Genomic DNA, 20,471 nt, shown 5'->3' on the forward strand with positions numbered 1-20,471 from the left:
AAAAAAAAAAAAAAAAACTGGTGTCAAACCCTTTTCAGCTGCTGCACACTAACTGTTCATAGACGTCCAAGGGCCGTGGACAAAAGCAACACCATGAGCTGGGACTGTTGGCATGAGTAGTAATGGAAGAGATGAGGTAAGAGTGAGAGAAAGAGAGAAGTGAAATTTAAATTAAAGGGAGGGAAAAGAATGCAGTGTAAGCAAGAATATTTTGGATGTTGAGCTGGTTTAACTCTTCTTGTCTTGTAGTGCGAGACTGAAGGCCATTGCTTTCACATTGTAGTGAACTGACTGTGCGCTTGTCTCAGTTTCTCAGCAATCTGTCAATTCAAACGAAGAAAAACTCACATCAATACAAAACCCGAGGGTGGTCATGTAATGGTTTAGTATCTCTGCAACTGCTACCAAGGTAATATTCAACAAAAAGGACAGACTCCAATTCCAATCTTACTGTGATAGATGGTCGATAAAAATGCCTTACCGTCTCGTAAAACTTGACTTGCTCTTCCAAGTACAACTGCATGACCCTGTTGTAGTCATAGATACGGTTGCTATGGAAGTGGTTCATCTCAGCTGCGAGAGAAGAAGGTGGCAAACCACGTGAATCAGAGATCAAGTTACAATAAACTCTCTCGCTTACATGTTTCTCAGTGAGTGCGTTACCTTGTAATGTGTAAGACATGGTGCTGACTCGTTTGGCCATGGTGACTTTGTCCTGAGGGGTAATTTTACTGGCGGCCACCAGCTTGTCGGCCTCCTTCACCTTGTCTATGGCTGCCTGCAAGAATTTAAAGAGTCTTCAGTTACACTATATGAAGACAGAAGACCATTTGACTTATGTAAATCCAGATGAGGTAAAGGAATTTAAAGAGAAGCTAAATGAAAACCTGATATCTTAAAAACAGAAGCACATGTTCACAATGTCTTGTTGTGGACTATGCTGCACCAGCTATTCATAAATCCTTTCAGGTTTGTGTGTTCCTTTTCCTTACTAAGTCCTTAGCAACTAATAGCTACTTTCTACATTAGTGATTTACTGAATTGAGTTACACTATTAAGACTTCAGGAATGTCTTAGCCAGTACAGACTAATAATAATGTGTAAATCGGCTGCTAGGAAACATCTGTAGCGCTGTCCAATCAAAAGTAATCAACTATGTCAACAGGAAGTAACTGTAGCATCAGTAGCCAAACAATATATTAAACTTAATTGTCAATGATTTATTAACATGGGTGTTGACTCTTTTTTAAATTTAAATACATATTATATATGCTCCTGCTGCAGAGCCAGTTGACACTAAAAGAAGTCTTAAAACTTTGTGTAACCATTTCCTGATGTACCTTATGGACTCCGATGGTGTCCGGGAAGCATCCCAGAAGACCCTTATATTCATTGTTGGTCTCCATGAGGAAGTGAAGGTCTTTCTTGGGCTGTAAAAGGAGCAAACACAGAGACAAAAAAAGATAAAAGTAACCTTAAATGGCACAAGACAGGAAATAACAGATCTAAAAGTGATAAGAAAGAATACAGGGAAACATTACGACACAGGAATAACTTTTCCAAGTAATATTTTTACACGCGTCCAATGGACAAAAGAGATTCAGTAAAAGAGGAGCTAATAATATTTAACTGATGGCTAAATGTACATAAAATTCCACACCCTATTCTTCCCATATCCTTGAATTTATTTAAGGAAGGCTGTATGCAGCCCCCACAGGTTAGTGCAACAAATAGACTGCATTGTTTTGCCTCCTAAGATGAATCCATGTGCAGCCACTGGCTTTCACCATTGCTATCACAGACATTGCTTAACCAAAGCCAACAATTCTACAGGAGCAGCATAAGCTTACCAGATGAATCCTCCCTCTGGAAGCTGCTGGAACATCAAAAAAGGCCCAAGTTTGATTTTATTACAAACCATGTTGGCAAACTTCATAAAACAAGTCAAAACAAGCGTCAGGAAACACTAGATATATGTTTTCCTGTAGCTTCTACCCCTACAGATACAGACTTCATGAGCAGGACGCTTGGTTAAAAGGGTCAATAAAACACCACAACTAGGATGTAAACACTGACTGCAAGCAGGAAATGTTCACAGACATTGTGAGATAATGTGATTATTGACAGGGTGGTTGGTGTAAATTTAAACTAACCTCTGAGGAAACAAGCCAGAGTTCTGCCTTGTTCATGAAGGCACATACGTACATTTTAAGGCAGTGGTATTACAGTGTGTAACAACAGGGACAGTACCTACCTGCTCTGCCACCATCTGAGCTATCTCCTCATATGTCTTGCCCGCTGCTGTCATGGCATCTGTCAGGGTTGACTCGCCTACAGCAGGAAATGGGTTAAATGTGTAATCACCATGTTTAGTAGCACTATCTGTGTGTCGATTTGTTTTCAGATTTGTTTCTACAGATTTCCACATAATGAAAGACTGCATAGTAAGTTGCATCTACTACCATTATGATGACTACATGTGCTGATTACAGCAATCTTTTGAAGTCACGCAAAATAACATTTGATGTCATATTTGTGTTCACTGTTGTACCTTGGTATCCACTGCTGGTGAAGACAGAGGAGAGGTTTTGGAAGGCTTTGCCGATTCTCTGGTACTCTTTTGGCAAAGCTGTGGAGGGGAAGACATGAAACATGAGCACCAACAGACACACTGTGTGAATGGTTTTTTTCGTGTGTTGACAAAATACTAATAATTATGAACCATTCTTTGATATAAACAGCAATTACAGCACAAAGTGAAGGTGTGGCCTGTGTGTAGTAAAACATTTATTTTGCTTCAGCGCTGTGTGTACGTACGGCCTGTACATCTCTTCCAGTGCTCCTGGCCCACTGTGAGGATTTCCTTTACCCCGTCATCCATGGCTTTGGTAAATCTGCTGAACTGCTCACATTTCTGCTCCCTATGGACGGATTAGCATGTGGACATACAGTCAGCCACGCGATTCATTTCTGTGCTTTTGCAGTGGTTCAGAGTAAAGTTTGATTAAAACTCACACTTCCACAGGATCCAAGTCTTGAGCTTCAGGCTCTATCGTGGAGAAGATCATCACTCCCACCGTCTCATCCTTCTCTGCTTTTCTCTTCCCCGTTTTCCAGTCCTGTACCAATGAATCGCTCATTTTAATTAAGCAATATTAAAAACACTGAACCTGAATTTTAATAATTGCAAATCATCTTTTCTACATACAGTCAGGTCAATTATTCATCAAATGTTAGATTTTATTAATAAAAGCAGGACCTTTCAATCATTTAGTAATATTAAAAACACAGATCATTCAAAAGCTCATGGGAGAAGAAGTGAAGGAGGAATAACCCACCTTCTCATCCTTGTAGGTGAGGAAAATCTGGAATACTTCACTGCCGGAAATGACTGGGTGCCTGCACATCCTGGTCATCCAGCCCTGCAACCGCTCCATACGCATCTTAATAAACTCTTCCTCAAATCGCCCTGGAGCAGACATTATACACAGAAAACACTTTTAATGTTGTTGTCAGCAATGTTGATCTATTTTGTGTCTTACATTTGTTCGTCACTTACCTGTCACCTGCTTGTCTGGTAAAGAGGGGATGGGGATGGCTGACCCGAATTTGTCTAGCAGCCTCTCATACAGCCAATCAAAGTGCTTGTATCGATGATTGACTGGTCGGTTTGTGGTCTGCAAACAAATAATGTGGAGTTATAAACATTGTAAATGAAGCGGGCAAAACACTTCATCATTATTTTACACAGGCAGAATATGATTTTGTGATTCCACAGCTACAGATAATTGATATACACCAGGGTTTATAAGCAAAAATTCTATGACATATGGAATATATTTTTAGTACTTGTATAGCGGCAAATAAGAGTTATAAATATTTTTGAGCTTGTGAAATGATGTTCACAAATAATTTCACAGCCTCCAGCTGTATATCACCAGCGTGGTTTCATTTCAGGTTTTAACTTCAGTGTTGCATAGACAGATGTGTGTGTCCATCTCTCAGAATTTGTGAAACCTCACTGTCTCACAATCTTTAAGTTGTGAGATTAGTTGTGAGTTGTTTGTTGTTTTGTTTGACAAATTCACACATTCAGATACATGCATGCCTTTTTTTCTCACATTCAGTGTAGAATGCACACTAAAGGTGATACACAACTGCAGGTGGTTAAATTATTTGTGAACATAATTTCACAAGCTCAAAATATTATTTGTATTCTATATACAGTCCCTAAACTTTATCTTAACCCCAGGTTAAAAATATTGTCCGTTTGAAAATGCTACTGGATACTTACGTTGGGCGTGATTTGGTATTCGATGTAGCTCTTGAGGCCGTACATCTTTGAGCCTTTCTTAGGATCAGCCACCACACAGTCTAGCTGACTTTCTGGGTAAGACCACACCGGGCCAACTTCTCCCAGCTGAGCATAAGACAAATAGTTTAGAAACCAGCTACACTGGATTTTATAGCATACAAACAAGTTCACACCAGTAAACAGAGGAAACCAGTTTAAACCTGCTGGAATACTACTCAATATATACTGCTGGAAATATAACATCTTTTACTGCAATAATAACAAAAACAGTGCTAATGACTGATTTTTAATGTCTTGTATTGATAGTGCATATTGTATTCAGTCTGGTCAGATAGGTTGAATCCCTGCAGCCCAAACACTGATATAACAAGAAAGACATAACCTACATAGATTGGTAGTTTCTCTTTGCCCTTGGGGAGCTGCTTGCATAGGAGGTAGAGCTCTGGCCCAGACTTAGAGAACCCAGGAAACCTGCTCGAAGAAAGAGAGAAAAGTTTGAAAAGTGATGGTCCTGATGACTTGTGTTTGTGTGGCCGTAATTACGTCAACAACAACTAATAAATTATTTCAGTATCATATTCATTATAGGTTTCCTGTGGAGTTTTTGACCAGGATACACAATTCTTAGTCAGACACCATTCACACTGACCTACAGTTGGTGGCAACATGCTTCGTCAGATCTAAAGTAAGTTCAATTTCTATGAGTCACACTGAATTTAAATATAACCTTTGTTTGTTTATAAGAAAACAAAATATGGAAGTGTATTTCCTTCTTAAGTCTTACTTGTTGAGGGAGATTTTCATTGAAGACGCATGAGCTCCTCCTCTCTGCATTGCTCCACTTTCTCCAGATTCTGACTCAGCGTAACCTCCAGTGGACTTTATGTCATCCCACTCATCATCCCACTCATCATCCTCTGCTCCTGATGGCAAATAGATGCACACATAGTTTTGTTTTAAAAGCACTCAAAGTACACATTGTGTTCTCCAACAACCTATTGTACAACGCTGAAATGTACAAGAACCCGGCTGTAAGAGTTGTGTGAAAATTCACTGCTGAGGATTACCTGATACAAACAGCAGTGTCTGTTCTAGTAATATTAATTAAACACTAGCAGGGATGGACATTAAAAGGATTTGATCAATTCTGGCATGGCCATCCCTAAATGCTACAAAATAATACATAGACACAGTTTATCTGAATTTGGCCTTAATGAAAATATTTTCACACACATACACAACAGGCAAGTTAGGAAATAATAAGTGCACTGATACATTACATCTGCCCTACAAAGCCAAAATGCATATTTAGCCAAATTGAGTTAAGGCCATAATCTGATTTGAAGCCTTAGCTAAGGCTAGCAGAAGCCTGAAACTACTCTTTTCCACCTGTTTCCTGTTGAAAATGCTTTGTAGCTAAATATTTGCTAAATCTGACCATGATGGGTAAACAAAAAGGTAGATAAACTAACAGTCCTGCTGAAAAATGACTAGCCTAGCTTAGCAAAGCAGGAAAGGCAATCCGAGCCACTGATCTCTCCTAAATGTTTCAAGGTTTTTTCATGCACCCTCAAAATTGTCTGAAAGTAGAGAGTAAAACAATCATTGAATTTACAATGTATCTATATCTTACAAAGTTTGGTTAACCAGGCTTAAAATGTAAGTTAAAATCCATAAATGTCATTCTGTATTTAGATACTGCTTTCTGTCTTTTGTAGGGCAGACATGCTGTGGGACAGAACTCTTTATAAAACTCATCATTAAAAATGTATCAAAAATCCGTAGTCAATCCAATACAATCCATTCAGAAATCTCTTAAATTTCAGGGGTCAGTCACAGCTGGCACTTTCACAATAACGTAGTAAATATAGTGTTAATGTCAAGATACAAACTGAATGCCTCACACACATGCTTTCAAGAATGTAAATCATTTCCAAAAAACATTTACTGGAACCTCTTTTCATGAATACTTGTTGTCAGTTCACACAAGAGTTAGGAAAAAGCTTCCACCAGGTGATGCAGGGGATACCTGTGTTATCAATAAGGTAAGGGTACGGGTAGATGTCTTTGGCAAGAAAGAAAGAAAGAAAGAAAGAAAGAAAGAAAGAAAGAAAGAAAGAAATGAAGAGTCTGTTAATTCTTCTCCTCAACAGATATTTCCCCAGCTCTCTTTCTACAATAACAACTGGAGAATTTAAAAAACAGGTCAAGTAATTTGTCCTTCTGAGTCATGCGTGAGGCTAACTTTTCCACAGTCTGGCAAAAACAGAATCATGACATGATTGTCTAGTCCACATGCTGGAGCATCGGTATGGAGGGATTGGCCAGAGACAGACGTCTGAACAGCAGCACATCTGGGAGTTAAAGTCACTCCAAATCTGTAACATATTTGGAGTGGAATGGTACTTGCAAATAATAAATACTGGACCAAACTACTTATAGTTGCAGAATAAAGGTTTTACTCTATATTCTCAATGTAGGACAGGAAATAGTGTTCTGTCCCGAGTATCAAAAATATCCTTTTTTTATATGGTTGGTAATCTAAGAAAGCTGATTTTAAGTATTATTTAAAAGAGTACTTGACTTATACTTCACTCTGTGAAAAATTGACTTGTTTTGGTTAAAAATACCAGGAAAACATCAGACATTAAGCACATATTGAAATCCTTATCTAGTTAAATCTGCTGTCTTATGACCAAGAAACTTATCACAGTTAATCTTGCTCTTACATTTTCCATCCATGCAGAGAGCTTTTATCACATGTCTGGGGAACTGGATCGTGGTCAAAAAACTCAAGAACATTTATACAATATGTTTACTAAAACACTGAATGTTCTGTGATGTAGCTGCCTCTATCAAAACAATCCAAATCAAGCATCCCAACAGAAAGCTTATTCTGACAACAGACTAGGCCGTTAGAAACGTACAACACGATTCACAAACCACACAATCTAACTGTGTTGCAGTGTCGTGTTATACAAGATGCTTAATTTGATTATTTGTTTAATTAAGCTCACACCTCCTGAGGGCTCAGAAATAAGTCTTTGCTTTCAACAACAGCATCCACTGCAGCCACATTCTACCCTCTCCCCACAACTACAGTTTAAAAAAGCAAACTATCTGCAAACAGTTCACTCAACTGTTTAGCAAGATAATGATGCCAAGAGATGAAAACAGTGTGTGACTTCCCGTGCCTGCAACCACACTAAGACATCACCATGTAGAGTCTCTGTAATTTGTTTTTAGCACAACATATTTTGTATTATGTCTGTTAGTTCATTTGAATTATCTTCAATTATTCTGTTGACCATCACAACAAATCTATGCAGTGTAGTCTTCATTTCCCTAATTTAAATTATTATGAGGTTTCGAATAGAAGAACTGAGTAGTGCAACTACAACCACAAGATTAAAAGTTCTTTAGACATTGCACAAAATCATAGGCGGTGATTTTATTGTACTGACACATATTATGCTTTCAACATCTGCCATGGTTGCTAATTTAAGAGCTTTTTCTTACCAGGGCCCTGGTAAGCCTGAGGGTGGCCCTGGGATATGGATCCCCAGGGGTCAGCAGCACTCTTCCCAGTCTGGGTGCCCTCTGGATTGGACGCCCAGTTGTTGTTGGTGCCCCCCGAGGGGTCTGCGTTCCACACCGACCAGGGATCATTACCATTACTAGCCTGGAAGAGATGGAAAGAGAAAATGTCAGGGACAAAAGAAGAAGAGAAATGACGGATCAAGTATGGAGAGAGAGAGGAGAGTCCAGTCTAGTTTGGAGTCTGTTTAATAAGAAGTTGACAGGAGACTTAAAACAACATGCCACACGATGCAGACTTGGCCTCTAACAGGGTATCTGTTTAATCAAAGTGACAGTGTAAATGTCTGTAAATGCTGCTTAACATATGCAGCCATTAAAAATATCAACATAACACAAAATATTGCATATCCAAAAAATGACACATGCCGATAATGATGTGCAGACTCACACAAACACTACCATTCTCAAGTCCACACACACTGTTTTATTACAGTACTTACAAACTGAAAATGCAACTACATGCCATGCTTGCAAGGCAGACATACTGTGTAGACCACTATGAAAACATGTGGGCATTGGCATGCAATAAGTGTTTGTGTGCCTTTTGTAGGTTGCTGTAAGCTTAATGCTAACCCAACTAGTGCAGGGTCAGTTAATACACCACATAATGCACATAGAAATAAAGAAAAAGTACTGTAAATGAGCCAGTAGTTTCACAAAAACTTGCTGCAACAAAAGTGAACACAGCATTGTAGTGAGAAACAACACTCGAACAGAAGTTTCCAGCATCGTCACTGTACATAAATACACAGTTTATTTAAAAGTGAACAATTTTGAAGATTATTTATGAGATTCTGATCATGATCTGGTGTAAATGTTTGTTTTCTGGTCTGATGATTCGTCAGTGTGATTAGTCAATTATGTGTCATTGACTCCAAGCTTTGAGCTTTCAAAGTTTCACTGTGGTGCTGATTCATACAATCGAGATAAAAGGTGTGGGAGTTGATTGGTGACGTGTCACTGTGCAGGTGAATGGAGAGGGTGAGATCATGCTGTCTGCAGGCAGTAGTAGTAGGAGGGGGAATTTGCCAGAGCAGACCAATCGGAGAGGAGGGGGCTTGGGGCAGAGAATGGGTGAGGGTGGAGGGCTTGGTTTCATGCCACTAGCCTCATACACCACCCACCTCCCCTGAGTTACCAGTTACCTCATCAGGGGACGAAAGGTAGGGGGAAACTGGGGTGTCGGGGGTATCCGGCTGGGGACTTAAGCCCCCAGCATCCACCTTGAGGGGAAAAGAAGGTGACATCATCATAAAGCGCCAGCAGTGAAGGTTCACACTCAGCAGGGGATGCTGGATATAGATGTGCTTGTGTGTGTGCGACAGTGGGAGTGGGTAAAATGAGTGAGTGGAGGAAGGGAGGGGGTGAGGGATGATGGCTGACACATTTCCTGCCTTGACTCAAACACTCACTGTGCCCAAATTTCTACTGATCCAGCAGTACACTCACATTCGTGGAACTTCCTGCCTACCAACGAGAAAAGATTTCACTGCACTTGTTTCCTCTTGGTTCTATTTTACTCGAGCTAAAACCTGCGTCAGTTATAAATGACATGACCACGGTGAATATCTCCTACAGCAGCTGCTCTCACTTCTGCATCTGTGGGGTTCACACAAGCTGCACGAACGTCAGTAAAACTCTGTCATCGCCTGCTTCTGCTTTTTCTTCAACATCACCCCAGCACACGTACTTCTGACATGGCTGGTACACTGTGGATGGCACTGTTGTGGGTATTTACTATTACTTCCCCAGTTGTCTGTGCCACTGACTTTAAAGCTGTACAAATAATATAATAGTCTGGCTAAAGGTCAGTAAAAACAACAGGCGTTTGATATGATACCCATATCTTCATTAGGTGAGTGCATTACCTGGTTCTGTGCTGGTGCTGCAGGGGGCGCATAGGCATCAAAGATGGACAAGTCTGGAGGTGCAACATTTCCAAAACTTGGGGTAGGTGCTGTGGTTCCTGCACCTGGGAACGATGGAACCTGCTGCCTGAACTACAAATGAAAGGATAAAAGACAGAAAAGAGTCCTATTAGCAGAACAAAACCAGATATTTCAGTGTGATTTAATGACTTTTAAAGGTACTACATTCTTCTGTGGTAATGTGATCCTGACTCCTTGGTATTCCCTGGCTTTGCAAACTCTGAGTTTTTAACTTTCTCTGTTTATCCAAAGTGTGATAGCACTGGCTAGTGATACTTCAGTTTACATATTTAAATCTGCTTTACCACTTAATATGAAGACACCATGCTTAATTCTGCTGGCTATTTTTGTTAGTTCGACATCTTGTTTTTGCAGATCTTATTTTTTACCAGTAGAGAGCACTGAAATAGAAAGTAGCTGCATGAGAAACACGTCCTGGTGTTTTTCATTAGATATTACATAAGCTACAAGTGCAATTGTCATCAGTGGGTTTTTATGATTTGGGAGAAAAATCAAAACAGTCTGGGGGCAGCTGGGGAGGTGAGTTAAGGTCAGAAACACACACATTCACATGAGCTTGTTTGCTAAGTAAAGCAGACAGAGGATATCTCTTTCTTGTACACACAAATACTACATTGTTGTTTAGAGTGAGGCTAAAGCTTTTAACAGAATTTAATGACTTTATTTTTTACTCAAACTCCATTTGTGTCTCTTTGTGCATGTCTTTATAGTGAATCATATCCTCACGATGAAGTCAGTTGCTGGATCAAAATGGACACACACAGACAAACACCCTAATCAGCAAAACCCTGAAGGAGGCACATCCTGTTGTGATTTCAGGCAACAGTCGGCACCACAGTCTGCAGTTAGTGCAGAAACACATCCTTGTCTCTAATGATAAGTGTCTAACTGATAGAGGCATAGAAAGGGTGAAATGTTAAATATTTGGTTGCATGTAGATAGTACATATTGTTCTTCTTGACCGCATAGCAGATGTCTTTACAGCTTCATTCTCTGGAGGTGAATGTATTTCAAATAGAGTGAAGGATGTGAGATGTAATAATCACCACCATACACTAAATGACCGTCTATCTTACCTCGATGTAGTCTTCTGGCACCAGTCCGACTTCCCCTCTGGAGTTCTGTGCTTCAATCCAGCCACCTCCGATACTCTGAAACAGAATGACACCCAAAACAACATGTGAGCATAAAGGACTGAGACTACAGAGAGTGGGCGTCTGCATCACATGCACACAAAAAACAGGCTACTGGGAAAAAGAAATCATATGGAGGGAATCTGAGAATGGGTTAAAATGCATGGCAGTAACCTGATTACACCTAAATTTACTTTCATTCGATTAAATTCTGATGCAAGGACACATTGCTACGAGTAATGATGTTCTTTTTAAACCTGTTGTAAAGTATCTGACATGCACATGCATTTGTACAGAAACCTGCAGCAAAAAATGTGCTGCAAAAAAAAAAATAGCTGTGTTAGCGTACCTTATTGTGTTTCTCTTAATTCTTCATTGAAATTAAGCCGAACAAGTTTCCCATTTACATGTCATTCAAGGTTAGAGCAAAAAAGCTGACAATTAGCAGGTTCCACAAGTATCTGTAAACACGCTGAAGCTCCCAGGAACAATTCCTTCACAGTCAGTTTATTTAGTGAAGGGAAAAAAGACTCTGTTTTCCTCATACAGTAGGTCCAGATTGGCTTCTGAGCGACTTTGATTAGAAAGATATGTAGGTCAGCACACAGTGAGTGACCTTTGAACTGTTGGCAACTAGCTACAATGACATCATGTGTACTCCCTTCCCTTCCTTCGTCTGTACGTGTTTGTGACACTGACCGTTTATAGATAACCTGAGATCATGTGAGTTGACAGGAGAGTCACACGGACATTTCAATTTGAGGCTACAACACAAAAAGCTATAATAGTTAACCAATACAAAAATTTAGGGTAAAACTAATCAAATCAAGTTTATTTCTAAAGTACATTTAAAAAACCCAGCAGAGGTAAAAAAATAACCTAAACGAAAACAATACATAACACAAAACGGTAACCGCAATACAGCAGGAGAGATATTGCATAACACTACTATCCCACATACAAATGAATGCTGCCTGTATAGATTTACCTGATTGGTGATAGTGACTGTCTCGCCTTCCTTCACCGTCAGCTCGTTGTTTCCAGGCTCAGCAGTGAAGTCATATAAAACTTGTGCCTGAACACAATCAAGAAAAAACACCAAAGATTTACTGCGTGTTTGAAGACAGCCCAGAGTTGCACAGTGTGCATGTCCACGTATACAGCAACACACCCAATAGCAGTGAAATCAGGGTTCGGTGAAAACAGGCCCAACTAGTTCTTCTGGGTATATTGCGCTGACTCTTCACTAGGCACTAGTATCAACCAAAAACAAGACCAGAATCATCACGTTACCTGGTTCAGTTCAAAACAGGAGCCTGCAGTTATTCACACACTGACCCACAACTATTAATCAGCCCTTCCCCCTTGGCCCCCCAGAGGCGTACACAACAAACCCAAACAAATACATGCAACAATGAGAGATAACAGAGTGAAAAATACTCTAAATGTGACTTCAGCTCATGGTTGATATTCAGGCCTTCCTACATTTATTTTCATAACTTTGACTATGCAAATTCACTTAGGCTGCCACTTCCTATTTAAAACTAAAATGTCATACCATGTCTTATCCAAGTAGACCAAATTCCCAGGGCTCGGCTATCTGATTAACTTGTTCATTAACTAATGAGATGGAATTCAAGGTTATTTGTACTTCCGTGAACAGAGATCTTTTTTTAGTGTTAGCCTGACACCTCCCAGGAGTCATTTGTTATTTTTATGTAGTGTAAAAGCATTTTGTTTGCGTTCTGAAGTCTGCTTGGGGTATGGTGTGATTTGCAGTCCTAATCTAACCAAAAAAGGTCTTTACAGTTTTAGTACTTCACTCGGGTTTGACCTTTGACAGCTTGACACTAGAAAGCTGTTTTCACATCCATCTGCAGGAGGGGGAAAGTTTCTAAATGTGACACGTGTAACAACAAGCACGATTCTGTGAGAAGTTTGGAAGTCAATCCTGGTCCAGTATGAAAACTGAAATCCTCCAGTACACATACACTGAGAATGTAGAGTAGAGTCAGGTAAGAGAAATCCATTCCATATTTTTGAGTGACTGAAAAGAAGTAGAGGTAATTTTAGGAACTTTAAAACCAGGTGAGACATATCAGACAAACAGTGTTACAAGAAGAGTACACGTGATAAAATACATCAGGAAGGGGTTGTTTAACTTTAATGGGCAGGATTATGGGACCGCAAATTGTGATCAAAATAAACCTGGATTTACACACCTATTTACAGTAATAATACTAATACTGATAGGCTGCTAATACTGTTAATGGTAACAGTAACTCACATTATTTTACTAAGGACATGCTGCTAAAACTTACTGTATTAATGAAGATAAAACACTGTATAATAGATAATCTCCCTCTCTCACACACATAAACACACATATACATACATACAGTACTGAATAAACAAACACCCACACACGCGACTACATTTCCCATAATTCCGCGGAGGTAGAAATGACCCGCACTGGAAAAGGTAGTAAAATGTCACAAGACACTTTCTTAATGAGACACATTTTCCATGTACAGCAAAAAAACAGTCGTGTCACATTTACTGCACACAAATGTGTTGTTGGCGTCCATTACACGAGTCCAAAAGCAGAGTATTAAAATATGTTTGAGTCTTTAATATGTCGCATATCGAGTGAAATGTCCACTGTAAACCTAATGCGAGAAACTGTAACTCTGTGTGAGCCTAAGTCCATAACCCGCTATTTTATCTGTAAAACAACAACTGTCAGGACGAACTGGTGGAGGTAATACACTCAGGTTGACGTTAAATCGTCTTAGGAAAGTTGTCTGACTTACCTTTACCGCCATTGTCGAAGCATTGATCAATCATTACAAAAACAGGCCCTGCGGTTTTCAGGATTTCCAATCCTCAGCTGGACATTTCCCCGCAGCTTCTCAACTAAAAAACGCGAAGAAAAAACACGGTGATTCCTCCCGGTGTACAGCCGCCGCAACACACACACTTTAACACATTACTAAAACAGTCTGTCACTTCAAAAAAAAAAAAAAAACCTGTGGGTGGTGGGAAAAAGAGAGACGGTGGGAACAGAACAGACTACTTCCAGAGAGACTGCAAGTTTGAAGCGCGTAGAGAGCTGACAGTGCGGAGGGAGTGACCTGCACCGCGGAGAGAAACCGGAAAGGTAGTCTGGATGCGATATGGCCCTCCAAGACGTGACTAGTTCAAATAAAACTCAACAATAAATTAATCTTAATCCATAAACCACTCAAGCTGTTTTTTACAGCTAAAAAAACAGTTAATGTTAATAACTTTTTTATTCATATTTTTTATTATAGTAATAATAACATCAGTCAAATTGCAGATATGTCCAGTAGACTCAAATATATAGTAGCAACCATTCAAGCGTTTGCTTTAATAACTAATATAAAAACCCTAGAGTTTTTTAAAATCTTTATTCATAATCGTAATTCGTTTTTTTTTTTATGTGTTAACAAGTCGCTTTAAATAGGCTACGATAAACTACGCTCAGAGGTTCCGACAACATTCTTGTTCTGAAACCAAACAGTGGTTAAAGTTCCGGTTTATTATTATTATTTTAATCTGAGGCAGCTATTGTACTGTGAATGTTGTTAACAGCTGGCTCAACGGCTGAAGGGAGTGACCCTGAATGTGTGTGTTATGCTGCAGTCGACCTCTGCTGGGCTAAATGTGCTTTTACATTACAAACCTGGTCCATTATGATATCTGTATATCTCTCTCTGTGTGTGTGGTCAGTGTCGGACACATAGCCTACTGTCCAAGTTTATGGCCATCAAATCAAAGTCCAGCTCACATCTTTCTTGTCATATATATTTTTATAGAAGCATTTCCAATAATCTGAGTGACACAATTCTGTTGCCTCCTTTCTATAACATTAACTAAATAGCCTAGAACACTGGTTTACAACCTTTTTCCTTAAAATACCCCTTTTCTATCATTGCGTAAACATTCATTAGCTTTTTGGTTGTTTAAACTTTATACATTTTGAACAGCTTGTGTTCTGGCCTTCAAAGTTTAGATCTTTAATAATAATCTAAACTTTAAAAATAACAATTACAATTTGTTTTCTTCAAAGAATTGGGTGAAATGCAGATATATAGGCCTACTCTGTATATTTTTTAAGTTTTCTTACACCCCTTAAAATTAAGAAGGCCTCATGAGGCTTTTGTGACCCCTAGTGGTGATCCCAACCCCCTGGTTGGGAACCACTGACCTAGAATATAGAACAATAGAATTTGCAAACAAATAAACATAGAAAAACCCCAAATAAACAATTACGAATTGAGTAAATAACCGAAAACAGAGTAGAATAAATAAAATGTATTCCTTCCTTGCAGTTATGAGGCCATAATCAATAAACAGTCTTTGAGGCTTCCTTAATGTGTTCGGGGCCTCTGTTCTGTTGTGCCAAAGATAATTAGCTTGTGGTCAGGATACAATGTCAGACCAACCACTATTAGGAAGATTTTTAAAATATCCTCCCAGTACTTGGTCGACTTCGGGCAGTAGACCAGACAATGACGCAAAGATACTTTTATCACATTGAGATGATACCTCAGAAAAAAATTGTATGGCGTTCTCTTTTTGAGTATTACACTGTATAAGCACCTTGAATTTGCACTGTGACTGCACATTGTGTAGGCTGTGGTCAGATATTTCCCCCACCCTGTTATTTTCCCCATGCATCCAGTTTATCTGGTCCAGCTCATTATGCTTGACTACAAAACCTGAAAATTTGAGCCTTCTCGCTTAAGCTGAAAATTGCAGGTGCAAACAGCTTAACAGCTGAAAATTGCAGGTGCAAACAGTTTAACAGCTTAAAATGCCTTAAAATGTTAATTGCTGGCGACTGAGAGATTTATTAGATTTGAGAGGTTTCAAGATTCAAGAGGTTTATTATCACATGTAGGAAACACAGTGGTTTACAATGAAAAACGTACTTTGCCCGACTCCCTTTAGACAACACACAAATAGAAGAATAGAATAAAGTTAAAATATAAAAAATAAAATAGAATAGAATAGAAGTTGCACTCAAAGGAAAAAGCAGTTCAAGTGTCAGTTGTAGTTGAATCACTGAAACTGTTTATTGTGTTAAAGTGAAATTGGTGAAAGCATTAAAAATAAAGACATTTATAATAATAAAAAGAAAAACACCTGGGACACAGAGATAGAGTGTCTGGGACAGTTATGGGACAGTAGAGAAATGTATCATTACCTATAATTATTACAGTTATGTGTTATGGGATATATTATATATTATAATATATTATTATATTATACCATATATTAAAATGTGAGGTGGCACCAGCAGGAGTCTTATGCTATGTCAGTCACACAGAGAGAAAGAGTCCAGTATGGCCAAGTTGTCAACATTCTCACTAGATTTAGACTTTTCAGACCCTCTTAGTAAATCTCTAAAAAGCCACTAGCGACAAATTTAGCAACTTTTTCAGACCATCAGGGAAAATATTAAAATATATTGTAATGCATTCCCATACATGGGAGAGAGCTGTGCAGAGCTCCTTTCCCAACAGCACTGGGGTCTCTCCCTCTCCTCTTGTACTGTGTGCAGACCTTTGTACTTACAAACAAATGTTACAAACATATGATCTGTCTGTAGTGAGTTTGTGATTATTTTTACTAAACTAATAATGTTCAAAGTGTGTGTATGTACATTTCCATCGCCACCAGAAACTAATTTGAATAGGTTTGCACTAGTTTGCAGGGATTCATTCATTGATATAGTAAGTAAATAGTAAATAGTTAGAAACAAGAAACTGTAACTCAACTGTAACGCAACAATGAAAACTGATAGTGACCATAGGGTGATTTCAACGTTTTATTCAGATTATTCTGTGCAGGGAACAACTAGCAGAACTTATATGGCCATCAAGAATGAGTAAAATAAAGTGATCTGGGTTACTGAAAGTTATTACACTATATTCATTATGTAGAATGAAAAGAAAAAACTAAAATCTGGGACAGTTGCGTGACAAGCCCTGCATGTAGGCACATTGAGAACATATATAAGCACTAAAAGCAACCGTCAGGTAAAGTGTAAAAGATGAAAGCATTTAAAATGTTAAGTTGCAGCACCAGAGTGTAAGTTCCTTGAAAATATTTTCAGTATTTCTGGTATGTGAGGAGTGACAGCAGACAGTATTTGAACTGTCAATTGAAAAGTAAGAAAAGAAAAAATGTCAGTTGACGTGTAGAGAGAGAGAGGGAATTAGAGCTGCAACGATTAGTCGATCAATCAATTAACTGCCAACTATTTTAATAACCAATTAATTAAAAATGTCAGCTTCTCAAATGTGAACATTTTCTGGTTTCTTTAGTCCTCTATGACAGTAAAGTGAATATCTTTGGGTTGTGGACATTTGAGGACTTCACCTTGGGCTTTGGGAAACAGTGATCGACATTATTTATAATTTTCTGACAGTTTATGGACCAAACAAACTAAGTGATAAATCAAGAAAATTATCGATAGATTCATCTATAATGAATATCATCATTAGTTGCAGCCCTAGAGAGAAGTGTGTGCACTGTACATTCTGATTTGAAAAGATATACAATAAATACAATAATATGAGTGCAACAATTACTTTTAGTATCTGAATACATCACTCATCACTCATTCCCATAAAATGACATTGTTTTGGTGTTGCAAACAAGTGTTGTTAAGAGGTATTGCTTTCATTTTGTCAATAAATTGACAACCTTGGCCAAAGTGAGAGGTATTGTACACCTTTCATTCTGGCTCCCTTCTCCTCACCTCCTCATATATCAAACACCTGAAGCCAGCTGTGGTCTCACTCGTCTGTCAGTGGGAAAGAACTGGTGGAACAGGTTGATATCAACGGTGGACTAGCTGAGAGGGGATACAGTTCAAAATCCGCAGTGCACCTGAACCACAGCAAGTTGAGAGAGACAGAAAGAGGGTATGAATGTGGAATAACATGAAATTAATTTACTGGTAGGCTGAAGGTTTTCACTAATCTGACATCAAAGACAGTGAACATTTAACACTGAGAGTGAGCTTTTGAAGAAATATAGTGAATTTTAGCACAGACATCTGAATGTGATTAAGACCACAGAAAAAAAGTTATATACAGTATTTGTCGTTCTCATGGGCAAATGCTACATGACTGAGCACTTTTTGCCTGTATCACTTGAATTCATCTAGCGACGCAGGTGTGTCAGAGGAGGGTGGGAGGGTATTTGGCAACTCTGCAGACACAGGGCTCATTTCGAAGATTTCTACCATCAGAGAGACATCATGCGCTCTCTGCTCCCTTTCCTTTACCTGTTCTCGGTCTGTACAAAAGGAGCAGGGGCATCGGACCTTAACATGCCCTTCATGGAGTACCTGGACCAGAACCATATGGTCTGCCTGAAATGGGGCTTTGATGACGTGCAAGGGGAAATTACATTCAAACTGGTGGTCAACACAACAGGCTGGGTGGGCTTTGGCTTTAGTACGAACGGAGGCATGAAGGGGTCTGATATTGTCATCGGGGGACTTGGACCCAGTGGAAGCTATTTCAAAGTAAGCCATCATCCATGTTCAACAGCATAACATTGTGTTAGGCCAAGATCAGGCTTTGTGCTGTCTGAGAGTTTTGTCTTTTTGTCCATTAGGATTATTATGCCATAAGTAACTCCATGCCTTTGGTGGACGAGCAGCAGAGCTACAGTCTCCTGTCGGTGACTGAAACTGAAGGTCAAACCATCATGACTTTTCAGAGGTCCATTCAGTCGTGTGACAACCAAGACTTCCATATCACTGTAAGACATTCAGACATTATCTCCCAACTTTGCACCTGCCGCATTATTGTATACATAAAATATCAACTTTATTTTAAGTAAAAAGAAACTTATAAAAGACTATTTTATTTCTTCTGGTCAAGTTTCATTGCTAAATCACATAATTAAGATGAGATTGGAAATTTCTTCACTATATAATGTCAGAAAAATCAGAAAAATTATCAGAAAAATGAATCAAACAGATGAACTATGTTTTGTAAGAATGCAGGAATATTGCTGCTGTTCTGTGTATACAGACCAACAACTTAAGTAGGCTACATTTTCTCAAGTACTGTACCTAAGTACAAATTCGAGGTACTTTCCACGAGTATTTCCACTTCACGCACCTATATACTGTTATGCCAACACATCCCAAATATTGTACTCTTTACTCCACAACATTTGTCTGGCAGCAGGAGTTACTATTTAGCCTACTTTTCTTTTTATACTTATACTTTCTGTCCAGTGAAAACCATGTCTTCTCTCCAGATGTGCTGATTCTTTCTTTTTCTAATAAACCGAAGGATTAAGTGTTCCTTTATGGGTCGAAAGAATTATCCTACCTCTTAAGCTAAATAATATACACGGAATTGTAGTATTGTTACAGTGTCGTACTTTTACTGAAGTTGTGGATCTGAATGCCCTTTTTGCCATTTAACCAACGTACCTTGTCAACAACATGCCATTTAAACTTGTTATACACCACGCATTACAAGCTTTACTTTTTCTACACTGTGGTGGCTCATTATCTGTAATGTTATAGTCTTTTGTGTTGCTGATCTAATTCTTCATGTAAATCTCAGGTTTCCTGATTGTTTTCATGTAAACCCTGTTATATATGTTCTTTTGTTAGGTCCACCAGAATATTCTTTCATTCAGTTGGGTGTTTTCAGATTTGAAGACAATGGCAACAACAAAAGCAGGAACACAAGATTTTGTTGTGCATTGAACACCTGAAATGCTATACGTTTTTGAAAAATAAAAGCTGGCTGTATGCAGTGACATTTGTGGTTGCGCCTTTTTATCATTTGTACTACTGCTACATTATTCTTGAATTTAAAAAATACCTATTTTTTAAAGTAAAGAATGACTTGATTTTTCAGTTTTGGGACACAGGAACACACCATTGTCTTTTAACCCCCATTAAAAGCGCTTTCATGTTGTTGCTTGTATTGTATCATATTTGTTGACTATTTGTTGCCATCTCCTTTATAGAATCAACCCATTAAACTGATCTATGCCTATGGACTAACAGATGACATCGCTTACCATCAGAGCCGTAGAGGCACCAAGGAAGTCAACCTGCTGAGCTACACTCCCAGAACGATCGTAACCAACCCCAACTATCTCAGTGCCTCAGTGCAAAACGTACGAATAATTCAAAAATAGTTATTACAACAATAGACAACACACGTTTGTGGAAATTGTGGGGAAATTTGTAGATTCTTCAAATTTTTTTTACCTTCTAGCTCACTTATCTAATTAAGTATAATGTTTACCAGAAGCTGGAATACATTGCAGTTGGATGGATGAATGAATGAATGAATGAATGAATGGATGGAAAACAATTTTAAAAATCAATATAATTCTGATACCTGCAGTCATCCAAACACAAGTTGCATATTGTTACATTTATTTATTTATTTATTT

The 20,471-nt window shown here is 38.7% G+C and overlaps 2 protein-coding genes across 5 annotated transcripts in view; one reads left to right on the plus strand and one right to left on the minus strand.

Moving 5' to 3' along the window:
• Window positions 1-14,131, minus strand: part of snx9b (sorting nexin 9b) — a gene marked incomplete in the record, with an annotated part of 14,806 nt that extends 675 nt beyond the window's left edge. The window contains 20 exon segments of one of the 4 annotated variants that reach the window (XM_035678523.1): window positions 1-320; window positions 482-573; window positions 664-778; window positions 1,341-1,430; window positions 2,255-2,331; window positions 2,552-2,629; window positions 2,818-2,921; window positions 3,016-3,119; window positions 3,339-3,469; window positions 3,560-3,677; window positions 4,295-4,420; window positions 4,702-4,786; window positions 5,100-5,238; window positions 6,345-6,380; window positions 7,835-7,997; window positions 9,061-9,138; window positions 9,784-9,915; window positions 10,941-11,015; window positions 11,986-12,072; window positions 13,811-14,131. In XM_035678523.1, the coding sequence (XP_035534416.1) occupies window positions 273-320; window positions 482-573; window positions 664-778; window positions 1,341-1,430; window positions 2,255-2,331; window positions 2,552-2,629; window positions 2,818-2,921; window positions 3,016-3,119; window positions 3,339-3,469; window positions 3,560-3,677; window positions 4,295-4,420; window positions 4,702-4,786; window positions 5,100-5,238; window positions 6,345-6,380; window positions 7,835-7,997; window positions 9,061-9,138; window positions 9,784-9,915; window positions 10,941-11,015; window positions 11,986-12,072; window positions 13,811-13,822 (1,890 nt within the window). 4 annotated transcript variants of the gene reach the window in all.
• Window positions 14,132-18,294: 4,163 nt separating this feature from the next.
• Window positions 18,295-20,471, plus strand: part of moxd1l (monooxygenase, DBH-like 1, like) — a 5,771-nt gene continuing 3,594 nt past the window's right edge. Inside the window, exons 1-3 of the mRNA XM_035678527.1 lie at window positions 18,295-18,564; window positions 18,657-18,803; window positions 20,037-20,189. Of these exons, the coding sequence (XP_035534420.1) occupies window positions 18,295-18,564; window positions 18,657-18,803; window positions 20,037-20,189 (570 nt within the window). The remainder of the gene's footprint in view (window positions 18,565-18,656; window positions 18,804-20,036; window positions 20,190-20,471) is intronic.

Source organism: Morone saxatilis, unplaced genomic scaffold (assembly GCF_004916995.1).
Source record: "Morone saxatilis isolate NCDOM2014 unplaced genomic scaffold, NCSU_SB_2.0 Contig7, whole genome shotgun sequence".
Lineage (NCBI taxonomy): Eukaryota > Metazoa > Chordata > Actinopteri > Moronidae > Morone > Morone saxatilis.